The sequence below is a fragment of the Gopherus flavomarginatus genome, chromosome 19, assembly GCF_025201925.1.
Source record: "Gopherus flavomarginatus isolate rGopFla2 chromosome 19, rGopFla2.mat.asm, whole genome shotgun sequence".
Lineage (NCBI taxonomy): Eukaryota > Metazoa > Chordata > Testudines > Testudinidae > Gopherus > Gopherus flavomarginatus.
This window is the reverse complement of record NC_066635.1, coordinates 2907655-2933096: the sequence shown is the minus strand read 5'-3', so window position 1 is coordinate 2933096 and position 25442 is coordinate 2907655. Positions and strand designations below refer to the sequence as shown.

Sequence of the window (25442 nt, the reverse complement as noted above, 5' to 3'; positions counted from 1 at the left end):
CTTGCTTGTCAAGGGAATGGCAGCTTTGCTTCCAGCAGTCTAACCTACAGCCCAGAAGAATATTTTCTCTCTCTCTGAAATCAGCCAGCAGAGTGAGTCATGCTAGAGATGTCGATAAGGGAAAATAAGTGTTTCCATTATATCACATTGCACACCTCTCTGGAGCTTAGTGAGATTTCTCATGGATGATAGAGTTCTTAGGAAAATCCAGGTGTTACAGGCAGTAGTGCTGGTGATTCACTAGAAGAAGCTCTTCCTTCTGAATCAGCTGACCCCAATGCCCCAGTAAGCTGTTAGTGGATGCTGTGATGGCTGAGGAAGCCTTTCTAGTGACAGCTATGGGTCTTGGCATTTCTCACTACAAGATAAGCATGTCCTCAGCAGATTCCAATGTGGGACAGAAAAGGTGTCTGGTATTTTGCTGTCTTTAGCAAAGTTCAATATACACATTCTCCTTCCATTCATCCATTCTGTCCCAGCCAAGGTTTGACCTTTTTTCACTGAGTTACCATCACGGAAAAATCCCATATAATTTAATATGGATAAAACTAATACCGTGCTATGGAAATTGACTCTAAATAGCTACAGAATTTAATACAGAATGTGATCTCCTTTCCACTTCATTTTTAAGCCTCCTGTCACATAGCTGCATTTAAGGAGTAAGCTGTGCTTTCTCTCCTCCTGACTAGCTAAAGAGCAGGAAGCCTTGGGAAATGATTCCCCGTGTTTCAGTTGATTTGCTTTTTGTGTCAGTTTGGTGACTAATAAACAAGCCCTGAGGAAAGAACCTTAAAGAAGTCAGGTTAGGAGCTCTATGTCTATTCCCTTGATGGTGGAACCACCACCAGCTCACACCACACTGTCAAGTATAATAGATAATTATGGAAACACCACAGAGCCACCGCATAGTTAGGGCTACATTTTAAAATGGGGCATTATGATCAGCTCTTAGCAGACATCCTGTGTAACCCAGGGAAGAGACCTTGTGATTCCTGCATCAAGCCTATAATTTGTGTCTAAGCTACCGCATATCCTTTAGAACAGCGGTCACCAACCAGTCGATCACGATCGACTGCTCGATCCTAGAGACTCTCCCAGTTGATCACTGTAATAACCTTAGTCCCAGATTTGGACCTTAGCGTCCAAAATATGGGGGTTAGCATGAAAACCTCCAAGCTTAGTTACCAGCTTGGACCTGGTACCTGCTGCCACCACCCAAAAAATTAGAGTGTTTTGGGGCACTCTGGTCCCTCTGAAAAACCTTCCCTGGGGACCCCAAGACCCAAATCCCTTGAGTCTCACAACAAAGGGAAATAATCCTTTTTCCCTTCCCCCCTCCAGGTGCTCCTGGAGAGATACACAGACACAAGCTCTGTGAAACTACACAGAGAGACTCCCCCTCTCTGTTCCCAATCCTGGAAACAAAAAGTACTTTCCTATTCCCCCAGAGGGAATGCAAAATCAGGCTAGCAATCCAACACACAGATCTCCCCGATTTCTTCCTCCCACCAATTCCCTGGTGAGTACAGACTCAATTTCCCTGAAGTAAAGAAAAACTTCAACCGGTCTTAAAAGAAAGCTTTATATAAAAAGAAAGAAAAATACATACAAATGTTCTCTCTGTATTAAGATGATACAATACAGGTCAATTGCTTAAAAGAATATTGAATAAACAGCCTTATTCAAAAAGAATACAAATCAAAGCACTCCAGCACTTATATTCATGCAAATACCAAAGAAAAGAAACCATAGAACTTACTATCTGATCTCTTTGTCCTTACACTTAGAAACAGAAAATTAGAAAGTAGAACTACTTCTCCAAAGCTCAGAGAAAGCAGGCAGGCAGACAAAGACCTCAGTCACAAAATTCCCTCCACCCAAAGTTGAAAAAATCCGGTTTCCTGATTGGTCCTCTGGTCAGGTGCTTCAGGTGAAAGAGACATTAACCCTTAGCTATCTGTTTATGACAATCACGATTTCTGGCCGCTAAAAGTCCGGTGGTGCAGCAGGGCAGCTGGAAACGTGGAACTGCGGCCAATGGGAGCTGCAGAGGCGGTGCTCGAAGGCAGGAGCAGCACACGGAGACCCCTGCCCACCGCCCCCCCCATGGGCTGCGGGGGCATGCTGGCCGTTTCCAGGAGTGGCATGAGGCTGGGGCAGGCAGAAAACCTCCCTTAGCCCCACTACACTGCCAACCGGGAGCCGCCCCAGGTAACTGCTGCCCTGCAGAAGCCCGCACCCCAACTCCAGCCCTGAGCCCCCTCCTGGAGCCAGTACCCCATTCACCCTCTATACCCCATATCCCCATCTGCCCTAGCCTGGAGATCCCCCCTGAACTCCCTCCCAGAGCTTGCACCCCTCAGCCCCTCCTGCACCCCAACCCCTTGCCCCAGGCTCAACCTGAAGCCCCCTCCCACACTCCAAAGCCCTCAGTCCCAGCCCAGAGTCTGCACCCCATCCCGAACCCCAACCCCCTGCCCCAGTCCGGTGAAAGTGAGTGAGGGTGGGGGATAGTGAGCAACGGAGGGAAGTGGGGATGGAGTGAGTGAGTCGGGGCTTCAGGGAAGGGGCAGGGCAGATCCTGGATTGCACTTAAATTCAAAGAGTGATCATGTGCGTAAAAAGGTTGGAGACCACTGCTTTAGAAAGACATCCAATATTGATTTAAAGGCTCTAAAACACAGCGACTCCACCACATTCCTTGGTAATCTGTTCCAATGGTTAATTCTCCTCACTGTTAAAAATGTGCCCCTCAGTTCTAGTTTGAATTTGTCTACTTCCACTTCCAAGCACTGGATCTCATTCTGCCTTTGTCTTCCAGACTAAGGCTCTCTCTTATCAGAAATCTTCTCCCCATGTAGGTACTTCTACACTGTTATCCAGTCCCATCTTAACGATCCCACGGAAACACTAAATGCACTGAATGTATTTATTGTGCGACAGGTTTTTCTAAACATTGAATCAATCTTGTATGTAAGAACACAAGAACGGCCATGCTGGGTCAGACCAGTGCAACAGCTAGTCCAGTGTACTGACGCTGACAAGGGGCCAGTACAAGATGCTTCAGATGGAATGAACAGAATGGGGCAATTTTGAGTGATTTATCCCCTGCCATCTAGCCCCAGCTTCTGGCAGATGGGAGATTTAGGGACACTTGGAGCATGAGGTTGCATCTCTGACCATTCTGGCTAATAGCCATTGATGGAGCCATCTACCATTAACTTACCCATTTCTTTTTTGAACCCAGTTATACTTTCAGCCTTTACAACATTTCATTCACAGTCATGTAACACTTACTAATCTTTCTGACTCCAAGCAGTAGCTGGGGGAGAGTGTTTGGCACACTGCAGATTCTGCACCCTCCTCCAGCTACTCTTGGAGTCTCCAGCTTACACTGTCACCTCACAGTTTGTTAATTTTCAGGTAGCCGTCTACAGCTCAACTTCGGTTTGTGTCTAGCTGGATTTCTTGAGCAACTTAGCTGAATTTCTGCTGGAGACTGTTTGCTGTCTGATGCAATGGAAGGAAACCTCAAAATAAAATAAAATCACTAAACAAATGGAACTGCGGTAACATTTAAGTGAGAAATTGGAGCTGATGTAACATTTACTCAGACAAAACACCTTCTAAGGACATTACACGACCCCCTTTCCCGGTTAGTTTTACACGTGCTATACCTGCCTGCCCCCCGCACCACCCAAGAGCACATTAGCTGAATGGGCACTAATGGCAATGGCATTCACCAGTGGCTGAAATAGGGCTGAAATCTGCAGCAACAACATCTGCTTCCGTGCAGGTCGCAACCCGATCCCAGGAGAATGTTGACAAACTGAACAGGGTACAGATAAGAGCCACTAGAATGATTAAAGGATCAGAAAGCCTGCTTTATATTGATAGGCTAAAGGAGCTCAATTGATTTAGCCTAACAAACAGAATGCTAAGGGGCAACTTAATCACAGTCTATAAATACCTACATAGGGAACAAATATTTGACACTGGGCTCTCCAGTCTAGTAGAGACAGGTCGAACACAGAATCAGGGAAGATGAGGGTTGGAAGAGACCTCAAGAGCTCATCTAGTCTAACCCCCTGCTCACAGCAGGACCAACCCCAACTAAATCATCCCAGCCAAGACTTTGGCAAGCCAGGCCTTAAAAACCTCTAAGGATGGAGATTCCATCACCTCCCTAGGGAACCCATTCCAGTGCTTCACCACCCTCCTAGTGAAATATTGTTTCCTAATATCCAACCTAGACCTCCCCCACTGCAACTTGAGACCATTGCTCCTTGTTCTGTCATCTGCCCTCACTGAGAACAGTTGAGCTCCATCCTCTTTGGAACCAGCCTTCAGGAGTTGAAGGCTGCTATCAAATCCCCCCTCACTTTTCCTTTCTGCAGACTAAATAAGCCCAGTTCCCTCAATCTCTCCTCAAAAGTCATGTGCCCCAGCCCCCTAATCATTTTCATTACCCTCCACTGTAGTCTCTCCAGTTTGTCCACATCCTTTTTCTGTAGTGGGAGGCGCCCAAAAATGGACGCAATACTCCAGATGTGGCCTCACCAGTGCCAAATAAAGGGGAATAATCACTTCCCTTGATCTGCTGGCAACGCTTCTACTAATGCAGCCCAATATGCAGTTAGCATTCTTGGCAACAAGGGCACACTGCTGACTCATATCCAGCTTTTCATCCACTGTAATCCCAAGGTCCTTTTCTGCAGAACCGTCGCTTAGCCAATTGGTCCCTAGTCTGTAGCGGTGCATGGGATTCTTCCGTCCTAAGTGAAGTACTCTGCACTTGTCCTTGGTGAACCTCATCAGATTTCTTTTGGCCCAATTCTCTAATTTGTCTAGGCCACTCTAGGTCCTATGCCTACCCTCCAGCGTATCTACCTCTCCCCCCAGTTTAGTGTCATCTGCAAACTTCCTGAGGGTGCAATCCACGCCATCCTCCAGATCATTAATGAAGATATTGAACAAAACCAGCCCCAGGACCGACCCTCAGGACACTCTGCTTGATACCGGCTGCCAAATAGACAGGGAGCCATTGATCACTATCCGTTGAGCCCGATGATCTAGACAGCTTTCTATCCACCTTATAGTCCATTCATCCAGCCCATACTTCTTTAACTTGCTGGCAAGAATACTGTGGGACACTGTATCAAAAGCTTTGCTAAAGTCAAGGAATAACACGTCCACTGCTTTCCCCTCATCCACAGAGCCAGTTATCTCATCATAGAAGGCAATCAGGTTGCTCAGGTATGACTTGCCCTTGGTGAAACCATGCTGACAGCTCCTGATCACCGTCCTCTCCTCCAAGTGCTTCAAAATGGATTCCTTGAGGACCTGCTCCATGATTTTTCTGGGAACTGAGGTGAGGCTGACCGGTCTATAGTTCCCTGGATTCTCCTTCTTCCCTTCTTAAAAGACGGGCACTACAGTAGCCTTATTCCAGTCATCCGGGACCAACCCTGATCATCACAAGTTTTCAAAGATAATGGTCAATGCTTCTGCAACCATATCAGCCAACGCCCTCAGCACCCTCAGAAGCATTGCATCTAGCCTGACGGACTTGTGCATGTCCAGCTTTTCTAAATAGCCCTTAACCTGTTCTTTCATCGCTGAGAGCTGCTCACTTTCTCTCCAAACTTAGGCTGACCCGATGTTCTGATTTTATAGGGACAGTCCCGATATTTGGGGCTTTGTCTTATATAGGCACCTATTACCCCTCACCCCATATCTTGATTTTTTACACTTGCTGTCTGGTCACTCTCCCCGTGCAGCAGTCTGGGAGCTGACCGTGCTTGTGAAGACCAAGGCAAAAAAAGCATTGAGTACATCCGCTTTTTCCACATATCTACATGGTCCAATGGCTGGAAGTTCGGCAAATTCAGACAGGAAATCTGGCATAAATGTTTAACAGTGAGAGGAATCAATCGTTGGAACAATTTAACAAGGGTCAATTTTTAAATCAAGATGGGATTTTTTTTTCCCTTAAAAAGTACACTAGGATCTCTGGCCTGTCCAGACAAGGAGATCCCAGCTTGCCTGGGAATGGGTAGATCCATCCTAGCCTGGGGCCTTTAGTCCCATCAGACACAAACCTACCTGGGCCACTAGTGGCCTCCGAAGAGAAATGACGCTGGTCGGTGCAGCAGCCTGCGGGGAGGCAGCGGGCTCAGGCGGGAGGCTCGTTGGCGGCTCCCCTGGTGCAGGCACAAGGCGCCAGTGACGCCTGGCGCGGGTGGGGGAGGCGGAACTGCCCCTCACGGGCCCCGCCGCCCCGGGGAGGAGCCGGCGGCCGAGGCTGTTTCGGTACCAGGGAGCGCGGCGGCGGAGCTGAGCGCGCGGTCCGGCTGCCAGGCTCGCCGCAGCCCTACGGCAGCGGGGCCGGGCCACGAACCACCTGCTCCAGCCCGGCCCCCAGCCCGCCTGGGGAGGGCCCCCGCCTACCTGAGGCCGGAGCCGGCGGGGCGGGCGGGGGCGGCGGGACGAGCGGACCGTACCATGGCCCGGCGGGGGGGCGCGGCCCCGCCGGCCGGCAGGTGTTGGGCGGCAGCGGCCTGAGCGCGGGGGGAGCAGAGCGCGCCGGGCCTGCGGGGCAGGCAGCGACCCCCGGGGCCGGCGCCAGCGCACACGCTCGGGGTAGCCTGGGAGCCGCAGCCTGGCGCCCCAAACCCGGCCACGCGATCTGGATGTGACCCCCCCCAGCTGTGCCTGGCGCCCCAAACCCGGCCACACTTTCTGGATGTGACCCCCCCCCAGCTGTGCCTGGCACCCCAAACCCGGCCACACTTTCTGGATGTGACCCCCCCCAGCTGTGCCTGGCGCCCCAAACCCAGACACTCGTTCTGGATGTGACCCCCCCAGCTGTGCCTGGCACCCCAAACCCGGCCACGCGTTCTGGATGTGACCCCCCCCAGCTGTGCCTGGCGCCCCAAACCCGGCCACGCGATCTGGATGTGACCCCCCCCAGCTGTGCCTGGCACCCCAAACCCGGCCACGCGTTCTGGATGTGACCCCCCAGCTGTGCCTGGCACCCCAAACCCGGCCACACTTTCTGGATGTGACCCCCCCCCCAGCTGTGCCTGGCACCCCAAACCCGGCCTCGTGTTCTGGATGTGACCCCCCCCAGCTGTGCCTGGCGCCCCAAACCCGGCCACGCGTTCTGGATGTGACCCCCCCCAGCTGTGCCTGGCACCCCAAACCCGGCCACACTTTCTGGATGTGACCCCCCCCCCAGCTGTGCCTGGCGCCCCAAACCCGGCCACGCGTTCTGCATGTGACCCCCCGCCAGCTGTGCCTGGCGCCCCAAACTCGGCCACGCGTTCTGGATGTGACCCCCCGCCAGCTGTGCCTGGCGCCCCAAACTCGGCCACGCGTTCTGGATGTGACCCCCCCCAGCTGTGCCTGGCACCCCAAACCCGGCCACGCGTTCTGGATGTGACCCCCCCAGCTGTGCCTGGCACCCCAAACCCGGCCACGTGTTCTGGATGTGACCTCCCCCAGCTGTGCCTGGCACCCCAAACCCGGCCACGTGTTCTGGATGTGACCTCCCCCAGCTGTGCCTGGCACCCCAAACCCGGCCACACGTTCTGGATGTGACCTCCCCCAGCTGTGCCTGGCGCCCCAAACCCGGCCACGCGTTCTGGATGTGACCTCCCCCAGCTGTGCCTGGCGCCCCAAACCCGGCCACGCGTTCTGGATGTGACCCCCCGCCAGCTGTGCCTGGCGCCCCAAACCCAGCCACGCGTTCTGGATGTGACCCCCCCAGCTGTGCCTGGCACCCCAAACCCAGCCACATGTTCTGGATGTGACCTCCCCCAGCTGTGCCTGGCACCCCAAACCCAGCCACATGTTCTGGATGTGACCTCCCCCAGCTGTGCCTGGCACCCCAAACCCAGCCACGCGTTCTGGATGTGACCTCCCCCAGCTGTGCCTGGCACCCCAAACCCAGCCGCGCGTTCTGGATGTGACCTCCCCCAGCTGTGCCTGGCACCCCAAACCCAGCCACGCGTTCTGGATGTGACCCCCCCAGCTGTGCCTGGCACCCCAAACCCGGGCACGTGTTCTGGATGTGACCCCCCCCAGCTGTGCCTGGCACCCCAAAGCCCGCCACTCATTCTGGATGTGACCCCCCCCAGCTGTGCCTGGAACCCCAAACCCGGCCACGCGTTCTGGATGTGACCCCCCCAGCTGTGCCTAGCACCCCAAACCCAGCCATGCACTCTGAATGTGACCCTCCAGCTGTGCCTGGCACCCCAAACCCCAGGCATGTGTTCTGGATGTGACCCCCCCCAGCTGTGCCTGGCACCCCAAACCCCGCCACTCATTCTGGATGTGACCCCCCCCAGCTGTGCCTGGAACCCCAAACCCGGCCACACGTTCTGGATGTGACCCCCCAGCTATGCCAGGAAGCAGTGGCCTGTTCCCTCACCCCCTGGCCTGGTACTGGAGAGGTGGGTCCTGTTCCACACCCAGGACCTTCTCCAAACACAGCCAAGCTCAGAGGTCGGCTCGCTTGGGTAGGAATGGCAGAGAATGGGCTCTTGTCTCCGTTTCTGCTTCTGTCAGACTCTCACTGTGGCCACACTGGCTGAGCACAAAGGACAAGGACAGTGTCCCACCAATACACAAAACAAAGGGAACTTCTCAAAGGGTCAGGGGCATACCCCCCACCCCGGCCCATTCCCCTGGCCCTGCTCCAGTTCAGTTACAGAAATGTTGTCCGTGGATTCAGCACTGCCACCCTTCCCAACAATGCCCACTTCCCCCTTCAATGGCCGGCCCGCTTTGCAGTGCCACTCGCCTTATGATTGTTAACCTACTATCTTCTCTTGCACTCATGCAGTTACTGTCACACAACCCAGACTCCCACTTCAGCCACACTGTGCCACATTCCCTGGAGAGAATAACGTTTGGGACGGTTGGTTTGTGTCTGGGAAATTCTGCATCTGGAATTCACGTTGGGAGGAGTTGGGTAGGGTGGAGTGGAAAGGAAGTTTGCTGTGGAGCTGTGGGTTGGTGTCCGACGATGATTGGTTTTTAGTTAGTACTCTGTGCTCTGTACTAATTGGTACAGAAAGGCCTCAGTTGTAATGTCATGATTACAGATTTGTTTTACTTCTCACGTACATAGCACTGTGGGACATGCTATACCAATGCCTATCCCAGTATTTCAGAACACTCAGCCTACTACCAATCATCATACACTTAATAACTGCAGTTGCCCTAACAGGAATGTGTTGCTATCTGCAACACCAAAGCCAAAGCACCAAACTACAGCACTGTATTTCAAAAACATTGTTATGCTTCAAGATAAGAGGGTGTCACATATACACATACATCCTATGCGTACATGGGCGGCAGGTATAATAGGCCAGGGGAGGCTGCCTCCCCCGGCGCTGCCATGGTCACGACCAGACCCTCGTTGCGGGGTTTGGGGGTTAAGTTTTTGTTTTATTTTGCCCCATGCAGGTTCCAGGGCAGCAGCGGAGTCTCATAATGCTGCCTCAGCTGCCCCGGAACCTGCATGGGGCATATCAAAAGAATCTTCTAAGTAACAGAAGCTTTTCTCCTAGGTGGGCTGGGTCCAGGGAGCGGAGGCTTCTGCCAGCCAAAGGGGAGGGGCACTCGGGGCTGCAGTCAGCCCAGGGCTCCTCCAGCAGAGTGGGGGGCACACTCCAGGCTGCGGCCAGCCTGGGGCATCTCCAGCCAAGGCAGAGAGCGCTCAGGGTTCCGGTGGAGGGGGGTGTGTGTTCCAGGTGGGGGTGTTGTGGCTCTGGTCATACAGGGGGCAGGGGCCATGGGGAGGGTGTGGGTGGAAGGGGCAGAGCCAGGGGTTAGCCTCCCCAAAGGAGGGCTCTGCCTGCTGCCCATGTATACATATATACCCATATACACTACAAATGTACACATCATATCCAGATTGTTCATCTGTATTCATTATCTGGTAGTGCCTCCAAGGCTCAGTCATAAAACTACGTTCCTCAAAGTCCCAGGCCTAACACTCCCAGGCCCACCATAACGGACAACACAGATTAGAAAATAAAATCTGTGCATCAGTCGTATAAGGGAATGTGCAAACTAAGGGACAGATGGGGCATGAATGTGTGGATGGAACAGTAAGGTGGCCACGTAACAGTGTTTAGTCCATTGGGCGATCTTCGGTCCATGCATTATGCTTTTCTGTAAACATCCTCCCCATAAAAAAAACAAAGCAGGGGAATGTAATAGGAAGAAAGCCTGAGACATAAGCCCTTGTATCAGAGGCCTAGTGCGAGGCAGGACCTGCTCACAGACTGGCAAGAACAGGGCTGATATTGCAGAAATACACATTCCTAAGCAGTGCTAGTCACAGAGTGCTCACGCAAGCACATCCCGATACCCAGGGGTACCAGAACATCCCCATATCAAGGATGGTACAAAACCATTCCCCAAGGTTAACAGGAACACACTGACCCCTCCTAAAGATCAGGTCAGGATGACAGTACGTAATAAAAATGTTTTAATCAAACCAACGTGTACAAGGAGACGGGTAATAACTAGTGATGTCGGGGCAGTAACTATGTCAGAGGGGCAGTGCTAACTTGTTTGTAGCGGGGTATAAAGATGTATCTCAGAAGGAGGATCTTTGTCCAGCCGAGGGGGAATGGAAAGTCCTGCCATTCAGTGAGCTGTGTCCATTGTCACAGGCATCCATGTCTTAGCATCCTCGTAGAGTCTGCCAGGTGCTATTACCGTGCTTTGCCGACAGTAAACCTGGCCAGGCAGCTTCACGGAAAACCGAGTCCGTGGATTTATTGGGCAGTTTAACTGAGGTTTGCTATTTCCACTACCTGCGCAGAGCTGGGACAGCACACTAAATAAACACACACAGCCAACATCTGACCACAGTGGTGAGCCATGGCAGGAGGAGTAGAGGGGTGGGGTAGCCAGGGCCGGCTCTACCATTTTTGCCGCCCCAAGGAAAAAAAAAAGCCGCTCAGACTGCCAAAGCAAAAAAAAGGCACCTGGACTGTGCCACCCCAGGCACATGCTTCCTCCGCTGATGCCTGGAGCCAACCCTGGGGGTAGCTGGCAATGTCCTCTGACTTTAGTGGCTGTGGTGATAGGAAACCCAGTTCAGCAACTTTAATTTCAAGTTACCCAGTTTCTTTGTGTGGGTATTTCCACGGCTTTTTAAAATGTGTTTGGGGGAAGGTGGCAGTACTGGGAAGAGGGGAGGTGGAAGAGGTGTTTGACCTAGGAAATGCACCAGGGAAAATGGAACAGCAGAGAGGACATGCAGGGCTGGAGAGGAAATGAGATCCCTGCTGCACAGGGGCACCACAGGAACATGTCCAGGAAGAGAAGCTGCCCCCTTAGCAGAGCTGCAAACTCCATTTTCCAGACAAATTTGGATGCAACTCTCCCCCATCCCACCATCTCCTAGCCCCTCATTCCAAATGTGGGCATGAAGAGAGCAAGGTAGAGAATCTTATGGAGAGTGGTAAGATGCAAATGTGAAACAGACAGACAGGTTAGCCACATAGTGAATGAATCTGGGGACAGCCCCGGGGAGCACTACCTATGAGATAATCAGCCAGGCATATCAAAGGAATCTGAAAGACACATGTGGGCTATGATGGATAAAGACGGGTGTGTCAGGCTGAGGTGGGTGTGCTTAGCACAGAGCAGGAGAAATCTAAGGCAGTAACTTCATGGTACCAAGCCAAGGGACAGCCCCCAGCTCACTCTCACTGAGTATCAAACTAAGGCTCCATGTCAACCACTTCCTTTGCTTCAGTCTGATTCTTTCTCTTTCTTCTACATAAATTGTTGTCCAAATTACAGAAGGTCTGCTCAACACCTAAAACTCAGCTTGATCTAGCTACACTGCTCAGAGCTGTGAAAAACGTCACGCCCTGCGTGATGTAGTTTGGTCGACCTAACCTCCACTAAAGAGGCAGTTCGGTCAACAGAAGAATTCTTCCACTGACTACCTCTCGGACAGGGGATTGATGACAGTCCCTTCCATCACTGTAGTAAGTGTCTGCACTATAGTAGTGTAGCGGGGGAGGGATAGCTCAGTGGTTTGAGCATTGGCCTGCTTAAACCCAGTGTGGTGAGTTCAATCCTTGAGGGGGCGATTTAGGGATCTAGGGCAAAAATCTGTCAGGGGATTTGTCCTGCTTTGAGCAGGGGGTTGGACTAGATGACCTCCTGAGGTCCCTTCCAACCCTGATATTCTATGATCCTCTGCAGTGCAGACACAGCACAAATGGAGAGGTAGGGTGAGCTGAAGTCACTGTAGTGCATCTTGAAGAGAAGATGACCTCATTATGATAAGCATTTGGGGAGAAAACAGTACTTCTTCTGGGACACTTGGTAAAGGCAATTCCCTTAGCCTGCCTTCTGGGTCCTGGCTGCCATCACTAAGGGAATGGGGAAATAGAGTACACAGAGTGGCAAGAATAGGGATAAAGCATTCTCTAGGCTGAGGAGCTGCCCAGGGGCACTGGTGAGGCCAGGAGGCAGCTTGGGAGAACAGACACAGCTGGAGGAACTAGGCCATTTCACTGGCTTTTATTTGTTGAGCTAAATTGTCAGGCCGTTACACCTCATTTGATAGTCATTTCAGCAGCTATCCATCACTGGCACAGATGGTCCTAGCACATGACAGCAAGTGGCAAAAAGCCTTTATGGGAGAAGCAACCTGTCTCTGAGACATTAAGAGAGCACATGTGCGTGTGCGTACATTTGTGTGATGCTTGAAATTTTGGGGGACTGTGAGTCTACGGGGAGGCAAAAATATGTTTAGAGTCTCAGTCTTAATGTTTGCTCTGCAAAAGTTAGTCAATATTTTACTATTATAAAACATTCAGTTCTCTTCTGCAGAGCAGCCAAAAGAGGCAGGGGAGAGACACTCCATGTTAAAAATGGCATTACCTGTTTCCCAGTCACTGACAACTTGGAAACAAATGATCTTGAATGCTTATGGATCGAAGTCCTTACAAATAAAGAACAAGATGGAACAGTAGTTGAAGTCTGCTACAGACCACCAAATCATACTAGAGAATAGGATAAAAATCTCCTTAAGCACCTATCTATAATGTGTAGGGGAGAAAACAGTGTTATCATGGGGGACTTCAGTCTCAGTGATATGTGCTGGAGGTCTCACGCTGGCTAAAATTCAGGGGCGGCTCCAGGCCCCAGTAAGCCAAGCACATGCTTGGGGCGGCATGCCGCAGGAGGCACTATGTCAGCCGCCGGGAGGGCGGCAGGTGGCTCCGGTGGACCTCCCGTTGGCGTGCCTGTGGAGGGTCCACTGGTCCCGCGGCTCTGGTGGACCTCCCACAGGCACCAAAGCCACGGGTCCAGCGGACCGCGGGACCAGAGGACCCTCCGCAGGCATGCCTGCGGGAGGTCCACCGGAGCATCCTGCCACCCTCCCGGCAGCCAGCATAGCACCCCCTGTGGCATGCCGCCGTGCTTGGGGCAACGAAATGTCTAGAGCCGCCCCTGCTAAAATTGATTAATGACTAAAAATTATAGATGACAATTTACTCAAAAAATGCTGCATCCAACATGAGGGAATTCAATATTAGACTTCATCTTGAGAGAGAAAAAGAAATTGATTGCAGAATTAAAAATTAGTGAAGACTTAGGTGCAAGCGATCATAACTTGATTACATTGTTATGTGCAAACAGAATAAAGTCCAGTCTAGTTCCTGGACAGTGTCCATGTGGAGACAGCTGAGGTAGCTGTCCCATTACACAGGACTGCTGACACAGCACCGGTGGAGGAGGAGATGGCTCAGGTTGGACACTGGCAGCTGGTTACTTCTGGCAGAGGCCAGTGCTCCACCCCTGCTCCGAACCCTCCCGCCGTGGTAATAGGTAACCGTTATGCTCTTCTTGATACAGGAGAGAAGGAATCACCCCCTACAGTAAAGGAGAAGCCTCATACCCCTAAGGCTGGGAGGTCTGCTGCCACCACTGCGAATAGGAAACGTAGGGTGGTGGTGGTCGGAGACTCTCTGCTGAGGGGGATGGAGGCGCCCATCTGTCGCCATGACATTTCATCTCGGGAAGTATGCTGCCTGCCGGGAGCCTGTATCCGAAATGTTACAGAGGCATTGTCAAAGATTATCCAGCCCTCTGACTACTACCCCATGCTACTCATCCATGTGGGCACAAATGATACTGCGAGGTGTGACACTGAGCGGATCAAGAGCGACTACAGGGCTCTGGGAGTACGGGTGAAGGAGTTTGGAGCACAGGTAGTATTCTCTTCGATTCTTCCTGTCAAAGGTAGGGGCCTGGGCAGAGACAAATGCATCATGGAGGTGAATGCCTGGCTGCGAAGATGGTGTCACCAGGAGGACTTTGGCTTCCTCGACCACAGGATGCTATTCGAGGAAGGACTGCTAGGCTTTTGAGGAGGGGAAAGACTCTATTTGCACACAGACTGGCTAACCTAGTGAGAAGGGCTTTAAACTAGGTTCGACAGGGACAGGTGAGCAAAGTCCACAGGTAAGTGGGGAACATGGAGACCTGGGAGATGGATCGGAAACAAGAGAGAGCGTGGGCTATAATGGCAGAGAGAAAGGAGGGTCAGGGCAAAACTGGGAGGCAAGATCAAACCAGTATCTTAGATGCCTATATACAAATGTGAGAAGTATGGGTAATAAGCAGGAAGAACTGGAAGTGCTAATAAATAAATACAACTATGACATTGTTGGCATCACTGAAACTTGGTGGGATAATACACATGATTGGAATGTTGGTGTGGATGGGAACAGCTTGCTCAGGAAGGACAGACGGGGAAAAAGGGAGGAGGTTTTGCCTTATATATTAATAATGTACACACTTGGACTGAGGTGGAGATGGACATAGGAGATGGAAGTGTTGAAAGTCTCTGAGTTAGGCTAAAAGGGGTAAAAAACAAGGGTGATGTCGTGCTAGGAGTCTACTACAGGCCACTTAACCAGGCGGAAGAGGTAGAAGAGGCTTTTTTTAAACAACTAACAAAATCATCCAAAGCCCAAGATTTGGTGGTGATGGGGGACTTCAACTATCCAGATATATGTTGGGAAAATAACACCGCGGGACACAGACTATCCAATATGTTCTTCGACTGCATTGCAGACAACTTTTTAGTTCAGAAGGTTGAGAAAGCTACTAGGGGGGAAGCTGTTCTAGACTTGATTTTAACAAACAGGGAGGAACTCATTGAGAATTTGAAAATAGAAGGCAGCTTGGGTGAAAGTGATCATGAAATCATAGAGTTTGCAATTCTAAGGAAGGGTAGAAGGGAGTATAGCAAAATAGAGACAATGGATTTCAGTAAGGCGGATTTTGGTAAGCTCAGAGAGCTGATAGGTAAGGTCCCATGGAAATCAAGTCTGAGGGGAAAAACAACTGAGGAGAGTTGGCAGTTTTTCAAAGGGACACTGTTAAGGGCCCAAAAGCAAGCTATTCCGCTGGGTAGGAAAGATAGAAATTGTGGCAAAAGACCAGCTTGGCTTAGCCACAAGATCTTGCATGGTCTAAAAAATAAAAAGGAGTCATATAAAAAATGGAAACTAGGATAGATTACAAAGGATAAGTATAGGCAAACAGCACAGGAATGCAGAGGCAAGATTAGAAAGGCAAAGGCACAAAATGAGCTCAAACTAGCTATGGGAATAAAGGGAAACAAGAAGACTTTATCAATACATTAGAAGCAAGAGGAAGACCAAGGACAGGGTAGGCCCACTGCTCAGTGAGGAGGGAGAAACAGTATCAGGAAACTTGGAAATGGCAGAGATGCTTAATGACTTCTTTGTTTCGATCTTCACCGAGAAGTCTGAAGGAATGCCTAACAAAGTGAATGCTAATGGGAAGGGGGTAGGTTTAGAAGATAAAATAAAAAAAGAACAAGTTAAAAATCACTTAGAAAAGTTAGATGCCTGCAAGTCACCAGGGCCTGATGAAATGCATCCTAGAATACTCAAGGAGCTAATAGAGGAGGTATCTGGGCGTCTAGCTATTATCTTTGGAAAATCATGGGAGACGAGAGAGATCCAGAAGACTGGAAAAGGGCAAATATAATGCCCATCTATAAAAAGGGAAATAAAAACAACCCAGGAAACTACAGACCAGTTAGTTTAACTTCTGTACCAGGCAAGAAAATAGAGCAAGTAATTAAGGAAATCATCTGCAAACACTTGGAAGGTGGTACAGTGATAGGGAATAGCCAGCATGGATTTGTAAAGAAGAAATCATGTCAAACCAATCTGACAGCTTTCTTTGATAGGATAACGAGTCTTGTGGATAAGGGAAAAGCCATGGATGTGGTATACCTAGACTTTAGTAAGGCATTTGATACGGTCTTGCATGATGTTCTTATCGATAAACTAGACAAATACAATTTAGATGGGGCTACTATAAGGTGGGTGCATAACTGGCTGGATAACCGTACTCAGAGAGTAGTTATTAATAGTTCCCAATCCGGCTGGAAAGGTATAACAAGTGGGGTTCCGCAGGGGTCTGTTTTGGGACCAGCTCTGTTCAATATCTTCATCAACAATTGGCATAGAAAGTACGCTTATTAAGTTTGCAGATGATACCAAACTGGGAGGGATTGCAACTGCTTTGGAGGACAGGGTCATAATTGAAAACGATCAGGACAAATTGGAGAAATGGTCTGAGGTAAACCAGATGAAGTTTAATAAAGACAAATGCAAAGTGCTCCACTTAGGAAGGAAAAATCAGTTTCACACATACAGAATGGGAAGAGACTGTCTAGGAAGGAGTATGGCAGAAAGGGATCTAGGGGTTATAGTGGACCACAAGCTAAATATGAGTCAACAGTGTGATGCTGTTGCAAAAAAAGCAAACGTGATTCTGGGATGCATTAACAGGTTTGTTGTGAGCAAGTCATGAGAAGTCATTCTTCCGCTCTACTCTGCCCTGGTTAGGCCTCAACTGGAGTATTGTGTCCAGTTCTGGGCACCACATTTCAAGAAAGATGTGGAGAAACTGGAGAGGGTCCAGAGAAGAGCAACAAGAAAGATTAAAGGTCTTGAGAACATGACCTGTGAAGGAAGGCTGAAAGAATTGGGTTTGTTTAGTTTGGAAAAGAGATGACTGAGAGGGGACATGATAGCAGTTTTCAGGTATCTAAAAGGGTGTCATAAGGAGGAGGGAGAAAACTTGTTCATCTTAGCGTCTAAGGATAGAACAAGAAGCAATGGGCTTAAACTACAGCAAGGGAGGTTTAGGTTGGACATTAGGAAAAACTTCTTAACTGTCAGGGTAGTTAAACACTGGAATAAACAGCCTAGGGAGGTTGTGGAATCTCCATCTCTGGAGATATTTAAGAGTAGGTTAGAGAAATGTCTATCAGGGATGGTCTAGACAGCATTTGATCCTGCCATGAGGGCAGGGGCCTGGACTCGATGACCTCTCGAGGTCCCTTCCAGTCCTAGAGTCTATGAATCTATAATCTATGAATCTATCTATCTATCTACTTGATCCTTTAAACGGCCAGTTTCACAAAGCTAAAAACAATTTTGACCAAATCCGTTGGGGAAAAGAATTTAAACAGAAAATGTGAATGATAATTGGAAATTGTTTAAGAACTTTTTACTAGATGCCACAAAAGCCACAATCCTACAATCAAGGAAGAAGGCTACACTGGCTAAAAAACACCAACCTGGTTGAGGGGAGGTAAAGGCCACTATAAAAAATAAAATAAAACACAATATATAACAAATGAAAGAAAGAGGAAGTTGCTAGTAATGAATATAAATCTGAAGCCTGGAACTATAAAGAACTGATAAGGGAAGCAAAAGGACACAAGGTGAACTCTATGCTAGCAGTGTTAAGGATGATAAGAAGGCGTTTTTAAATTATATTTGGAACAAAAAGAATCCTAAATGTGGTATTGGTCCATTACTAGGTGGGAATGGTAGAGTTTTCAACAATAATTCAGAAAAGGCAGAAGTATTCCGTAAATAGTTCTGTTCTGGATTAGGGAAAAAGCCAGGTGATGTATTCACATCATATGATGATGAAATACTTTCCATTCCAACAGTGACTAATGAGGATGTAAAACAGCAGCTACTAAAGTTGGCCATTTTTAAATCAGCAGATCCAGATAACTTGCATCCAAGAGTTTTCTAAGAACTGGCCAAGGAGCCTACTGGCTTTTCAATAGGTCTTGGAACACAGTGCAAGTTCCAAAGGAGTGGAAGAAAGCTAAGATTGTGCCAATATTTAAACAGGATAACCTGGGTAATTATAGGCCTGTCAGTCACACATTAATCCTGATCAACATAACGGAACAGCTGATACAGGACTCAATAAAGAATTAAAGGAAGGTAATATAATTAATGCCAATCAACATGGTTTGATGGAAAACAGGTCTTGTCAGACTAACCTGTTTATTGTATAGCAGGTTTTCGCGTGTGCGCACGCACACACAGCTGCCCTATTTCATCCAGCTTCAATACGGTTTTCAGAGGCTTCCAGAATGTGAGACATATGTTTTGCCCAACTTCACAAACGGAAAAATGTTACATAAAATGCTGCCTTTGAATGGAAGTTTTGCAAAATCAAAGCACAAAAAGAATTGGCCTAGGCCTATCTCTACCTACACCACTGGCACCTTGCAAGGTTTAAGAATGCCATAGAACAGCGGCTCTCAGCTTTCCAGACTACTATACCTCTTCAGGAGTCTGATTTCTCTTGTGTACCCCCAAGTTTCACCTCACTTAAAAACTACTTGCTTACGAAATCAGACATAAAAATACAAAAGTGGCACCGCGCACTATTACTGAAAAATGGGTTACTTTCTCATTTTACCATATACTTATAAAATAAATCAATTGCAATATAAATATTTTACTTACATTTCACTGTATGGTATATAGAGCAATATCAACAAGTCATATGAAATTTTAGCTTGCACTGACTTTGCTAGTGCTTTTTCTGTGGCCTGTTGTAAAACTAGGCAAATATCTAGATGAGTTGATGAGCCCCCTGGAAGACCTCTGCGTACTCCTGGGGTACACGCACTCCTGGTTGAGACCTACTGCCATAGAATTCACTCTGGGATATGTTTATTGGGCTTTCTATAGCAACCAGACTTACCATCCTCTCTCTTCATTATATGACATCTGACACTTTATCATACACTCATAGATGTTTTTCAATATCTAAAAGGTCATTTTGAAAACCTGTAATATCTATTTCTAGCAGAGAGGATAATAACTATAATAATCTTAGCAATTACACAATGGTCAAAGTTCTGTAAGAACATTCATTAATTGACTGATGAATTAGCAAAAACTTCAGATCATTGACCCAGATATCTCACCTTCCTATGTGCTTCCATTGCTAGTGTTGGATCTCCTAATTGCACCCCCTTTGATAGAGATGAATAATTTATGCTGGTATCTAGAGTTGGCACAGATGGTCCCAAGCAATTGGCAGCAATTGACGAAGAGCTTTTGGAACCAGTTTTAGAGGACTGGAGACACTCCTTGAAATTCTTCAGTGCAATCTGTCTCTGTAACCGTAACACTTCCTTCTGAGATTCCCGCAACAGGTGATCAAAGTCTAGGAGGTTCAGGCAATGAGGGCCCTCCTAAGGAAATGCAAACACAACATGATGTAGCCCCTGTGATTGAAAGGATGGGAAATAGAGGTTGCTGGGTTTTTTCATGAATTACCAAAGTGTTGTTCCATAGACAACAGACTGGCACAAACACACCTGCTCTGTTTGCAAACCACTAGGACCAACATGATGGAAGGAGGAAGAAAATGACTGTGACCTAGATTCACAAAGGGACTTCGATGTCATGCCTAGTTTTGGGGCACCTAGAAAATCACAAGAACGCACTGATTCACAGAGCCTGTGTCAGGTGCCCAGGCTCACTATACAATGTATGGGGAGAGACAGGCACATAAGGATACGATCCACAAAAGCTAGCACCTGGGCAGGAAGCTGCCTAAACTAGCCAATGGGAAATTATGACTAAGTCCTACTCCTTTGTGGAGATAGATGCCTGAGTCCAGGCTGCACAGAAGTGCCTATCTCTGCTACTGAATCATAGCCAGAAATCCTCTCCTGGAGTCGGGTGGCTCAGGGGCCTAACATACTTCTTGTTAGAATTACTTAGGCAGGTGCCCAACCCTACACAAAACAGCCAGAGGAGGAGGTGCAATCATGCACCTTATAATTATTAGCCTGGCACTCCTCTGAGATGGGGGAGGCTAAGGTACAAGTCCCTCCTCTGCCTGAGGGAGGTACAGGACTCAAGCAAGGGGTCTTCTAACTCTCAGCATCATGCTTTAACCACTGAGCTTTATGATATTCTGATGTGGGGCTCTCTAAATTTTTCCTGCTGAAGCTGTTCCATTGTGGATAAATAATTCGGGTCATTGGAGCAGGAGGGCTGGGCACTAGGTCTCCCACCTGCCGGAGCTGGGGGAGGAGTTTGCCCTCACTACCAGCCAACAGAGTCATTCTCTCTCTCACTGTCTCTCTGACTCAATGACTCCCTCTCTCTATCTCTCCTGTTGGCACTTTTCCACTTGGGACAAATACCTAAAGAGTTATTGGGCCAAAGAGAGATTGTAGTCTGTAGTCTGGTGGTTAGCGTACCCAGCTGGGAGGAGAGAGACCCACAGTCTAGTTCCTCTGCTCCAAGGACTCTTTCATTATTTATCCACAGTGAAACAGCTTCAATGGAAGAGACTGAGGGAGCCCCACTCAGAATAGCCCATAGCCCAGTGGTTAGCACACACTCCTGAATGGTAGGAGACCCCTGTTTAACTCCTTTCTCTGCCTTGGGAGAAACTGAACTTGGGTCTCCCACCTCTAACCACTGAGCAAGAAATTATAAGGTGGGCAACACCACCTCCTCCAGACAGATTTTGAATGGAACCTGATGCAGGAGGCAGCCTCTGAGCACACCTCCCAGCTCAGGACACAGGCAGATGAACTATCTACCGTGCAGCTCTGGCGCATAGACAGGAGATAGGCTTTAGACACCTAGAGCAAGGCAGCAGTGTGCATGTCCAGAGGCTGAAACATGGGCACCAAGGGAACTTTTACCCTGAAAATGTAGGTGCTGAGTGAGTTTAGGCACCTACAGGGATCAGCAGAATTTTGTGGATCACAGTGAAGCCTAAAACTGAGACATAGTCACCTATGTACTTTTGTGAATCTAGGCCTGTGACTCTTAGATTCGCCTGTGTCAATATGCGACAACAGCTCCCCCTAGGTAGAACACTACCACATGAAGCCATGCAGTCACCTCACTGTTGATGTGACCTTAAGGGAGTTCCTGTATCCTGCACTTATGGGAACTCCTGCATGTACGATAACACCCAGTAGGGAGCGAGTCAGGGTTACATTCATTATCCTTATTTTCCCTGCAAAGCAAGGGTCTGCTTTCAATTCTGGCTGTCTGACTTACTCAATGTGAATGTTAGAAACTAAAAACATAAGAACAGTCATACTGGGTAAGGCCAATGGTCCATCTAGCCCATGGGAAGGAGACTTCGGAAAAATTCCATCACAATTTCAACAGCTTCCAGCCCACCATCAACCTCAGCCTGGACCAATCGACACGGGAGGTCCACTTCCTAGACACCACAGTGCAAATAAGTGATGGTCACATTAACATCACCCTATACCGAAAACCTTCTGACCGCTATGCCTACCTTCATGCCTCCAGCTTCCATCCCGGGCACATCACATGATCCCTTGTCTACAGCCAAGCACTGAGGTACAACCACATCTGCTCCAACCCCTCAGACAGAGACCAACATCTACAAAATCTCCACCAAGCATTCTCAAAACTACAATACTCACACGAGGAAATAAGGAAACAGATCAACAGAGCCAGATGTGTACCCAGAAGCCTCCTACTGCAAGACAAACCCAAGAAAAAAACCAACAGGACTCCACTGGCCATCACATACAGTCCCCAGCTAAAACCCCTTCAACGCATCATCAGGGATCTACAACCCATCCTGGACAATGATCCCACACTTTCACAGGCCTTGGGTGGCAGGCCAGTCCTCACCCACAGACAACCTGCTAACCTGAAACATATTCTCACCAGTAACTGCACACCACACCATAGTAACTCTAGCTCAGGAACCAATCCATGCAACAAACCTCAATGCCAACTCTGCCCACATATCTACACCAGCGACACCATCACAGGACCTAACCAGATCAGCCACTCCATCACCGGTTCATTCACTTGCACGTCCACCAACGTAATATACGCCATCATATGCCAGCAATGCCCCTCTGTTATGTACATCGGCCAAACTGGACAGTCTCTACGGAAAAGGATAAATGCACACAAATCAGATATCAGGAATGGCAATATACAAAAACGTGTAGGAGAACACTTCAACCTCCTTGGCCACACTATAGCAGACCTTAAGGTGGCCATCCTACAGCAAAAAAACTTCAGGATCAGACTTCAAAGAGAAACTGCTGAGCTTCAGTTCATCTGCAAATTTGACACCATCAGCTCAGGATTAAACAAAGACTGTGAATGGCTTGCCAACTACAGAACCAGTTTCTCCTCCCTTGGTTTTCACACCTCAACTGCTAGAACAGGGCCTCATCCTCCATGATTGAACTAACCTCATTATCTCTAGCTTGCTTGCTAGCATATATATACTGGCCCCTGGAAATTTCCACTACATGCATCTGACGAAGTGGGTATTCACTCACGAAAGCTCATGCTCCAAAACGTCTGTTAGTCTATAAGGTGCCACAGGATTCTTTGCTGCTTTTACAGATCCAGACTAACACGGCTACCCCTCAGATACAAGAACAGAGGGGAAAGTTTTCATCTTTATTTCTTCATTGTGGACTCACTGGAGCAGACACAACCAATATAAATTGCCAAAGTTTTCGGAAGGATGACAATTTTCATCAGCAGAAGATCTGCACTATCACCCTCTGCCAGATGAGGTCTCTCTCACCCCAGCTATGGAGTGCTTGTTATAACATGGCTGTGGCATTCATCAGTACTAAATCTGAATCCCTTGCTGTGGGAAAGGAGTTTTCTCTGGTAATACTTTGCAAGTCCATGAAATGGACAGAACTAATTCTGTTCCAGATATCATTCACCTGGCTGGAATCTGATGTGCAGTAAGCTATGTAATGCAGCTGATGAAACTCATACCACCATATTGAGTTCATGACAACTACTCTTTGCAGCTTTGGCAGATTGTGATGTTACAGAGGAAGACTGGAGACTTACAAATGTCACTTTGCATTTCTTCTAGTGTGGTGAAATTAGCCCCCAAATCACTCACACACAGCATTTTTTTTAATATCTGCCTCTGCAGCAAGAGGCATGGGTTGCTTGCTGGCGTGCACTAAATTAAAGGATTGATTACCTGTCACTTGAAGTGTTTAATGCAAGATTTGAGGACTCAGGTAACTCAGCCAGAGATTCTGGGCCTAGTGCCAGAGTGGGTGGGCCCGCAATGTGCAGGTCAAACTAGGGTTGCCACCTTTCTACTTGCACAAAACCAAACATCTTTACCCAGCCTCCTGCCTGCCCCTTCTCAGAGGCCCCACCCCCAGTCATTCCATCCCCCCTCTCTCCGTTGCTCGCTCTTCACACCCTCACTTGCTCATTTTCATGGGACTGGGGCAAGAAGTTGGAGTGCAGGGGGGGGGCTCTGGGCGGGGCAGAGGGGTTCAGAGTATGGGAGGGGGCTCCGGGGTGGGGCAGGGGGGGCTCTAGGTGGCTGAGGGGTTCAGAGTGCAAGAGGGGGCTCTGGGCTGGGGTAGGGGGTTGGGGTGCAGGGGGGGCTCTAGGTGGCTGAGGGGTTCAGAGTGCAGGAGGGGGCTCTGGGCTGGGGCAGGGGTTGGGGTGCAGGAGGGGCTCTAGGTGGCCGAGGGGTTCAGAGTGCAGGAGGAGGCTCTGGGCTGGGGTAGGGGGTTGGGGTGCAGGAGGGTGTGAGGGCTCTAGCTGAGGGTGCAGACTCTAGGATGGGGCTGGGGATGAGGGGTTTGGGAAGCAGTAGGGGGCTGGGGATGAGGGGTTTGGAGTGCAGGAGGGGGCTTCAGGCAGGGGAGCAGTTTAGGGTGTGGGCGGGTGAGGGCTCCAGATAGGGGTGCAGACACTGGGGCGGGGTTGGGGTTGAGGGGTTTGGGGTGTAGGAGGGAACTCCAGGATGAGGTCAGGGGGGTTGGAGGGTGGGAGGAGGATCAGGGCTGGGGCAGAGGGTTGGGGCACAGGAGGGGGTCAGGTGTGCAGGCTCCAGGCAGCTGGAGGAGGGACATGCCAGCCGCTTCCGGGAGCCATGCAGTGCGGAGGCTAGCAGGAAGCCTGCCAGCTACGCTGCACGGTGCTGCCAACCGGACAGTCAAGGGGCCAGTCAGCGGTGCTGAACGGAGCCGCCAGGGTCCCTTTTGGACTGGGTTCCGGTCGAAAACCGTACATCTGGTCACTCTAGGTCAAACTAGATGCTCATGATGGTCCTTTCTGGCCTTTAAAGTCTACGAGTCTATGAGATAGAAGAATTAATAACTAAATATGCATTTATTAAAACATGGAATTGTCCTATTGGGTCAGATCAGTGGTCCGGCTAACCCAATACCCTAGGTTAGAAAACAGCTGCTACTAGATGATCCAGAAGATGGGGCAAGAAACCCCTAAGTTGGGAAGTATGGAATTACTTGCCTATAGGGTGCCTGCTGTAACTATGTAACAACATTGTAATATTCTTAGAATCTCTGTCCCTTTCTTGCTTCTACCTAATACCTAAAGGTGTAATTTCTAGCTCAGACAGACATACCCGTAGAACCAGAGGGTTAAAAGGGACAATAAGGTTCATCTAGTCAAACCCCCTGCCAAGATGCAGGACTTGTTGTGTCTAAACCATCCAAGACAGCAGGGCCGGCTCTAGGTTTTTTGCTGCCCCAAGCAAAAAACATTTTGGCTGGTCCCTGTCCCACCCCTGGGCTCCCCCCCGCACCCCCCCTGCCACCCCACCCCTGGGCTCTCCCCCCCCACCCACACCCCCTGCCGCCCCAGCTCTGGGCCTCCCCCTTCCTGCACCCCCCTGCTGCCCCAGCCCTGGGCTCTCCCCCCCCCCACACACACACACACCCTGCCACCCCAGCTCTGGGCTCCCCCTTTCCCCCTCCCATCATTGCCCCCCCCTACATCTCCTGCCGCTCCAGCCCTGGGCTCTCCCCCCCACACCACCCACCTGCACCCTCCTTCCACCGCAGCCCTGGGTCACTGGTAACTTTCTCCCAGGGCAGGTCATTCAGCAAGAATTTTAGATGTGCACAAAACACAGACAGGATTCGTTCCCACATGGTTACAGAGCTGCAATTTCCAGCCTGTGTGATTGGAGGATATCTGGATGTGTATTATAAGACTGTCCTCCATAAATGAGGAAAAGTTGAGGTGCCT

The 25442-nt window shown here is 49.4% G+C and overlaps 1 protein-coding gene across 17 annotated transcripts in view; it reads right to left on the bottom strand.

Moving 5' to 3' along the window:
• TSPOAP1 (TSPO associated protein 1) overlaps nt 1-25442 on the bottom strand; it is a 161570-nt gene that overhangs the window by 97282 nt on the left and 38846 nt on the right. For all 17 annotated transcript variants that reach the window (XR_007770337.1, XR_007770338.1, XM_050928880.1 and 14 more), the window contains one exon: nt 19346-19615. Coding sequence is in view for 15 of the 17 variants with exons in the window: in XM_050928880.1 (XP_050784837.1) it covers nt 19346-19615 (270 nt within the window). In the remaining 2 variants the exon portion in view is untranslated. The remainder of the gene's footprint in view (nt 1-19345; nt 19616-25442) is intronic.